The sequence below is a fragment of the Capsicum annuum genome, chromosome 9, assembly GCF_002878395.1.
Source record: "Capsicum annuum cultivar UCD-10X-F1 chromosome 9, UCD10Xv1.1, whole genome shotgun sequence".
Lineage (NCBI taxonomy): Eukaryota > Viridiplantae > Streptophyta > Magnoliopsida > Solanales > Solanaceae > Capsicum > Capsicum annuum.
This window is the reverse complement of record NC_061119.1, coordinates 161,633,095-161,642,098: the sequence shown is the minus strand read 5'-3', so window position 1 is coordinate 161,642,098 and position 9,004 is coordinate 161,633,095. Positions and strand designations below refer to the sequence as shown.

General features: G+C 34.5%; 1 protein-coding gene across 1 annotated transcript; it reads left to right on the top strand.

Moving 5' to 3' along the window:
• The first annotated feature begins 635 nt into the window (after window positions 1-635).
• LOC107841355 lies at window positions 636-1,362 on the top strand. The gene is made up of 2 exons (XM_016685305.1): window positions 636-842; window positions 928-1,362. The coding sequence occupies exons 1-2, from the start codon at window positions 636-638 to the stop codon at window positions 1,360-1,362; spliced, it is 642 nt and encodes a 213-aa protein (XP_016540791.1).
• Window positions 1,363-9,004: the final 7,642 nt, after the last annotated feature.

The window sequence follows — 9,004 nt, the reverse complement described above, 5'->3', positions numbered from 1 at the left end:
ATGTATGATACATTTACTAATAATTAAATCTATAATTCCCTAACAGTATGTTTACTATGTATGATGTATTGTTATACGTTATTAAAATGTGTGGAGTTATATATTTTAGTTGATTTTAATTAAGTGATAAAGGTGGGACAACATGTATGATGTCATGTTTTGCCTAAATGTAAAATAATTAGAGACCTGTTCAATGGTGTACATATATTATAGAAGTGTTTTTTTTGTTTAGGATGTATTCTTCCATTAGCTTACGGTGTACTGGATTTCAAAAGTGACAATTCGTGGACTTGGTTTTTTCATCAATTTAGAGACGCATTTGGAGAACGGGACAACATGTGTGTTGTATCGGATCGAAATGAGAGTATCATAAAAGGTGTGAGCATTGTTTATCCTAATGTCCCCTATCTTGCATGTATTTGGCATTTATGAAAAAATGTTTGTAAATATTTTAGAAAAAGCAAAGATAGACTTAGTAACCATTATTATTCCATGGCTAAAGTGTATAGAAAAGAAGATTTTGATTACATTATGTCAAAGGTTAGAAAGGTTGATCCAAGGGTTAAGGAATATCTAGAAGAAACTGGATATGATAAATGGTCTCGATGTCACTCCCTTGTTAATAGAGGTAGATGATGACCTCTAATATAGCTGAATATATCAACAGTTATTTGGTAGAGGCTAGAGTACTTCCTATTTTAGGTTTCCTTGAAGAAGTTAGGATTTTATTTGTTGCATGGAATTGTAAGAACAGTGAAATTGCATCTTATACAAACACAATGCTTGGGAGAAGATTTCAAGAAATACTTACTGATAATGGGGTTAAATCGTTGCGAATGACGGTATGTATTATGATAGTTGAATCTACTTTATATTTGTTATTAATTTTTATATTTTTAACTGTATAAAATTAATCATTGCTAACAGGTTAAGGCAGCTGGTAGTTATCTATACTGTGTGTACGAATCAGGAAGGAGGTACGTTGTTGATATTGATCGTGGCACGTGTAACTATTGTCGGTATCAAATTGATGAAATTCCATGTGCACACGCAATTGCGTTTTTGAAGAGTATAAATATTGATGTAAAAGAGTATGGGCGTTACTGTTCAGAATGGTACCGTCCAAACACCATTGTCAAGATATATGAACTCCCCATAATTCCTATGCCAGATATGAAAGATTGGATTGTTCCAGATTTTGTTGATGCCGAGGAAACTTTGCCACCCAAATACAGAAGACCTCCAGAAAAAGGAAGACATTTGAAATCTAGTGAATCACTTACAAGTTCAAACCATTGTGATAAATGCGGGCGTGCAGGCCACAATCGTAGGACGTGCGGTTTCTTCCCAAAACAAAGTTGAAGATTTTAGTTTGTTGTTCAAAATGCTAAGTGTTCGTTTGGATATAACTACAGAACCACATTTTTTTTGTTTTTTGTTGATTTTCTTGTTGAAGTTTATTTTATGTTTTTATTTGTTATGTGCTTTTTAATTATGACTTAATGTATGATATTTTGGAAACAAAGTAATACAATTTTGAATTATTATATTTTCTGACTTTACTGCTCATTATTGCAGCATAGTAATATATAGTTATAATGTATAATACATTTAACATGTATGATATTATACGTTGACAACATGTATGATTTTAAAGTAAACGTCTTTAAAAAGCATAAGAACTACCAAAATATGAAGCAAACAAATTTGTGTGAAGATTATGGATTATACATTAAGATGTATGTATGATAATAAAAAATATTCTTGTTTTGTTATCAGTATTACGTCTAAAGGGAGTTTGTTTACAATTTACGATCTACTGTTATTCTTCTTGAACTTTTTTGAATACCGAAGCTATTTTCAATTAAGCAATGAGAGTGTTTCAACATGTATGATGTTATCTACTGAATTTATCAAAAATAATTTGATACCTGTTCAATGTATAATTAACTCATAATATAATATTAATTTCTTTAATGCTGGAAAAAAACACAATATTTTACATATATATAATTTATTAATATGTAAATTGTTGTTATACAGTGTTATTAATATTATGTTAGGTAAAATGAGTAATTAACAAACAATATAGAATAAGCAAAAAAGAGTTTATGTAAATGTATTAGAACCAAAAACTCCCATTCATATAATGTTGCCTAAAAACCAACATTCAATAAAATATTACTATATATAACTATTTAACAGAAACAACAAAAAAAGCAATTAGAATATTTTTTAGAATAAGCTACTCCAAAGTAACAATTGCACTTTCATCAGGTGATTGGAGAAAAGTATTCTTTGGCTGAGGAGGATCATCATTATTACTCGTATAACCTTTCTTTGCCTTCGTCACTCCATAATGCCATAGTAACGAAGCATACCGTGCACGTTGACTAGTAGCTTCAAACTTAGATGAATGTACTTGCTGACCTTCACTCAATATTTCTGCATATGCAGACACAAAGACCCCGCAGTCCCTGAATATTTAATAAACTGAAAGACCGATAAGTTTAGTAATTTACCATGATTATATATGTGAAAATTTAAAAAGTAAGAGACACTTACAAACTATCAGACGTTTGCTATGAAATATTTTGGACGTATTCAATATCAAATAGGTTGTGACTTATCTCACCAGTTTGCAAACCAATCTTCCCTTCGTATGCTTTAAGTGTTGACCAGTCAATTCTTTCAGTCTTTTCAAAAACACCACTGTCCGACAAGTAAGTAGGCAGCATAGCTGCTAACTTTCATATTTAAGTTAGTGGTTCACTTTTATTTTTGCTTGACAATGAGTCATGCACGCGTATTGCTCTCTCCTTTAACACAACTACAGCCAATACCCAGTGATATTCTTTTCCACAGTTAACAGGAATATATACCTCATCAACCAAATGCCATGTAAACCCGCAGGAATACAAAATCCATTAATTATATTTGTTATAGCAATTTCATTAGACGCACAAGCAACAGATTCTGCGTAGTCTTCTTGCATGGATATCTGATCTGTTTTATCTACAAGAAATATCGTTCGTATTTTTTTCCATATATGTTTTGAAGAAGCAGCTGGTTGTCATATATCTATATGTATCACACTGCTGCAACTTTGATTTTTTTCTCAAATGGTAGAATATCACATCTAAGTGCTACATGTTAAAATGTGTTACGTTATGCTAAGCACTGAAAGAAAACTGCATAATAATACGTTATTACTATGTATTGCGCAAGAAGTTGAATGAATGATCTGTTACCATTACATCTATATAATGTGATTATACACTTCATAACATGTATGATATTTATTCATACAATAAATCCTAATGCATATGTTTTAGTTATTATTATGTATTGGGAATGTTAATTAATGTATGATATGTTAACATAACATGTATAAAATCTGATTATATGTAATACTACATGTATAATTTTTAGCCATAAAATAAATTCGAAGTCATATGTTTTAGTTATTATTATTTTGTAACAAAGAACCGGAATGGATGATCTGTTACCATTACCTGTTTAAAATGTGATTATACATCACACCACATCTATTATATGTAACTATACAACAGATTCTATGTATTGTGTATTTTAATCGTACAACATATTCTAATGCATAAGTTTAAGTTATTATTATGTATTGATAATTGAAATGAATATATGATATGTTAACATAACATGTAAAAAATCTGATTATATATCATACCACATGTATGAAATTGTTTCATAAAATAAATTCGAAGTCATATGTTTTAGTTATTATTATGTTTTTAACAAATAACATCAATGTATGAGCTATTACAATTAAATGTATAAAAAGTGATTGTACATCACACCATACGTATGATATGTAATCATACAATAGATTGTATGTATTCTGTAACAATTAGAACATTTTTAGTAAAAGTTTAAACAAGCATGATATAGTTTAGTTTAATTTACCTCATCATTCCAATACATTTTGGGTTACGACATCAAGTAGAACCAATTCTTTGAGAGTGCTTGTGCAATAATAAAGTCCAATAGAGGATAACCTAATGTTGGAGCACTTTATAGATAGTGATTATTTGTTTGTTTCCTGTAACATAAACAAGCATTAGACTTAAACAAGGTTTATTGTTATGTACTATTTTCAATAATTTAATAATCTTTCTAAATAACTTACTTTGAAGCATGACATTTCAGTAACCTAATTTCAAGCCACTGTGAATAATCGCTGATTAATTGATTAGGCAAGTCTTTGGAAATAGTACAATCATCAAAAGCATACCTATGCTTCTTTTCATTATCAGAACTGCCCTCATCTTTAGAGCTCGATCCAAATTTTGTGATGTATGGTGTCCTAAAAATCTTTGACTTTTTCCTGTCTCTTTTTACAGGTGATTTCTGTTTTACTTCATGTGCTTTTGCTTCTTCAAGCTCCCTTACTTGTACATCAGGAAAGTCAGGCGGAAACTGATTATCTGGAAGTGACCACTGGCTTTCTGTCACTAAATTTGGTGTAACAATATCGAATTTATTTGTATTCGAAGGTGTTGACAACCCAAATATTAGTGCGTCTATGTAATACCCTAGGAAATTTTTTGTTGAAATTTTATGCGTAAACGTGTTGGGTTCTATCTTCTAGAATGAAATATAAATTTTCCATGAGGAATGTCTCAGATTATGACCCACCATTGCGTAGAGTATTAAATAAGATTTCCAATGATATGGGGATCATCTAAAACAGACACCCGTGCGATGAGTTATGAACATTCCGATCGAACCGTGAATAGTAGTGAACAGTAAAACGTGCAGGAACAAGTACTGAGGCCTGGCGTATTTTTTCTTAAACTTTAAACGATCATAAATCCTTATAAATAATGATCTGTGTGATTTACTATATATCAATGAAAATCTCTGCGAGTCCTCCTTCCAATGAAATTGGTTTCATCCAATTTATCTATCGGAGCAAAAAGTTATAGTCGATCTATTTCAGCCTATCAAAAGTGAATTTTTGGGTCAAAAATGATCATAACTCCTCGTACACAATGATATGGGTGAGATACTATATATCAACAGAAAGATATGAGAGTCTTCTTTCTAATGAAGTTGGTTTCAGCTAATTTAGATATCGAAGTAAAACGTTATGATTGATCTACTTCAGACTATCAAAAGAGTCCACCAAAGGACAGATTTGAGAATTATTTGATTTTTAGGGGCGTTTTGGTCATTCTTCCTCACCCAAAATCCGTCCAAACCCTATATTAAAGCCTATTAGAAGCATTATATATTATATTTCTTCAAATTCCCTCAAAAAGAGAAACCTAAGCTCCTACATCCAACTTCAAGAACCTCCAAAGTTCACCATTAATTCTGCAAATTTATTCAAGATTCCAAGTTCCTAGTTCAAGAACTCCGAGAACCATCATTCAAAGGCACGATTAACATCTCAAAAATGAGTATCAATCTAAAGTTCATCATTCAAGGTATGTGGGGTATTTCAACAAGAACTCTCTTTCGTTCTTGTGCCCAAAAGTAATTTTCTTTACAAAGGCATGATTTTTATTTGATTTTTACGAATTTGAAGCATGAACCCATATCTTATGATGATTATTATGAAATCTTGATGTTTATGATTTTGAAAGATTAATTTACATGTGTGGAGATATAAAGCATGAATCTTGAACGATATTTATCATGATTTTGATATTTGGGTCGTGAATCCCCATTGGAAATTGTGTTTTCTTTTTGAGAAAATGTGTGTTATAAGCACGTTGATGTTGAATATTTGAGATATTTTGAATGATTTGAACTTTTGGTCTTAATAAAGTTATTTTAAACTCAAGTGTGAAAGAAATCCACAACGTGATTGATTTTGATAGATGGGAAGCATGATGGCTCCCAATGTATATTTATATATTACTGAAATTGTTTTATTGTGGGTTGTCTTTAAAATGATCTGAGCTAAGTCTGGGAGAAATCTTTAGCACCGAGTGGGAGGTATAAAGTGACCTTACTTCCTTAGAACTATGTGCCCCCATAGGAGTGAGCCTGAGGCTGATTTATATAGTGATCACTAGTTTGTGTGGATTTGATATCGATAGTCCTACTCTAATGGCAAGGATAGGACGGCTCTCCCCAACGTGGGTTGTATGTTGGACTCCATGTAGCTCACATGGTTTGTCGGTTATAGGATCTCCCAGTGTATGTGTGTTTCCTTGTGTCTATGGTGAATGGTGAAGTGATTTGAAAGTGAAATTGTGAAAGTTATTTTTTTGAAAGATTTAAATGATATTTACATTATGAGAATTGATATTCTTGATGAACTGAAAATGATTGACAAATTATATGATGACTCACATGTGTTATTGTACTTATTTCATTCTCTCATGATTATGATGATTTTCTTCGGGCTATATGAGTCTTTCATACATCCTGCATATTTCTTATAAATATTTATGATGATGATGTTTGTACAACTGCATACACCCCCATATGCTCGGTTCCTTTCCATGGTACTAACCCATATCTTCGGATGTGGGCTGCATTTTCTCAAAATATAGGTTTAGGTGCTCAGTTCTAGGTTTGACAGTGATTCTTTGGGCACGCTGTTCTACATCCTATATTACGGTGAGTCCTCATGTTCCGAGGATGTGATGTCTAATGTTGGTTTCACGAAATTGTTTACATTTGATAACTGAGTATGAGTCAGTTGAGGCATATCTTAATGGCTCGCTGGTTTTATTGATGTTCTTAAAGGCTTGTAAGACTAGTATAGATGTTGGGAGTTGACTAATAAGTCATATTTTGTTATCTTTCTGAAATTCTTTTATTCTTGGATGATGATTAATCTGTTGATATTTGAGGGTTATTTATGGAAACCCCATTGATTAGGGTTGATCTGAATGAAAATGGCGCAAGGGGTTAGCTTGGGGCTACTCGTATCCTCAAGCACCGTGTGAAGCTCCGGGACCCATTTTTTGGGGCGTTACAAACTTGGTATCAGAGCCTAAGGTTTTAAGATGTCCTAGGGAGTCTGACAAGCCGCGTTAAGTAGAGTCTTGATCATCGGTGTGTAGCGCGCCACATCTATGAGCAAGAGGCTACAAGATGTTTTAGGAAAAAGTGTGATTCTTTCTTTCAAAAGTATATCGTGCTTAAAGTCTTTCTCTCTACTATTGATTCGTGCTCTCCTCTTTCAAAAATATGCCTCCACGTCGAGCGAGAAGAAATAATAATGGTCAGTAACCTCAACCCGTTGACCTATTGAATTAAAATATATCTCATGCTAAATTTCGGGTAGCCTTTCAGGCGCTGGCCTAAGCTGTTACTGCAAATGTTCAGGCCAACCTAGCCCCAGCTCCACAGCAGCAGGGAGGTGATTCAGCTGCTGCCAGGATCCATGACTTCATGCGGATTAATTCACCGGAGTTCTATGGGTCCAAGTCTGATAAGGATCCACGGTTGTTTTTAGAGGAGGTGCGGAAGATTACTCAGGTGATGCATGTATCTGAGGAACATAGTATGGAGTTGGCTGCGTATAGGTTGAAAGACCTTGCTTATGACTGGGTTGTTGCTTGGAGGAAAGGTAGAGGTGAGGGAGTTGTCCCTACAACTTGGCAAGAGTTCCAAGATGCATTCCTAGATAAGTTTTTCCCTTTGGAGATAAGGGAGGCGAAGGTGGAAGAGTTTATAAACCTGCGATAGGGCTCTATGACTGTTAGGGAGTAATGTCTAAAGTTCAATCAATTGGCCAAGTATGCTCCTGACTTAGTGGCTGATAATCGGGCTAGTATGCGTAAGTTTGTGACTGGAGTGTCTAGTTATGTGGTTAAGGAGTGTAGGTCTACTATGTTGAATAGTGAGATGAATCTTTCTAGGATGATGACTCATGCCTAACAGATTGAGACAGACAAGATTAAGGAGAGAGATAGAATGAGAGGGAATAAGAGAGCTAGGTCCGAGTAGCACAAACAGGATCAGACTAGATCGCAGGGAGAGAGTCGCCCTCAGTATTAGGATCGTTCGTCTATACCAGCACCATCATCTTCTAGTGCTCCCGTGCCTAGAGATAGACAGGAGCAAGGTAATACATCATATGCATCCAGGTCCTAGTACAGTACTGGCAGTAAGCCAAATCATCCCCTGTGTCCTAAGTGTGGTAGGGCTCATTCGGGTGACTGTTGGGGTGAGAAAATGGGTTATTTCCTGTGTGGTGACATGGGTCACAGAGTTAGAGATTTTCCACAGGATGGACAAGGGCATCGTGACTATCGCCCTCAGACCCAGACTCAGACTGTTAGTGCTCCAGTGGGTGATTCGATTATTGCCCAGAAAGTGTATAAAAAGTGTCCTGGTACCATTCTTCATAGATTTTTATTGGCTGATCTGATTAAGTTAGACATGATAGATTTTGATGTGATTCTGGGTATGGACTGGCTATATTCTTCTTATGCCTCTATTGATTGTCGGACCCGAGTGGTCAAGTTTCAGTTTCTGGGTGCATCCGTGTTTGAGTGGTCTGGGAATTCTGTGTTACCCGAGTCATTTTATCTCTTGCCTCAAAGCTAGAAAGCTTATTTCCAAGGGGTGTATATACCATTTAGTTAGAGTCAAAGACACTAAGTCTAGACTCCAACTCTCCAATCTGTTAATGTCGTTAATGAGTTTTTTGATGTCTTTCTGGATGATCTTCCAGGGATACCTCCTGATAGAGAGATAGAGTTCGGGATTGATCTTCTTCCCAATACTTAGCCCATTTCTATTCTTCCTTACCGTATGACCCCTGCAGAACTTAAGGAGTTGAAAGAGCAACTCAAAGATCTACTAAATAAGGGTTTCATAAGGCCCAGTGTTTCTTCTTGGGGTGCTCCTGTGTTGTTTGTGAGAAAGAAAGATGGCTCTTTGCATATGTGCATTGATTACTGCCAACTGAATAAAGTCACCGTAAAAAATAAGTACCCCCTTCCGAGAATAGATGATTTGTTTAACCAATTGCAAGGTGCAAGTTATTTCTCAAAGA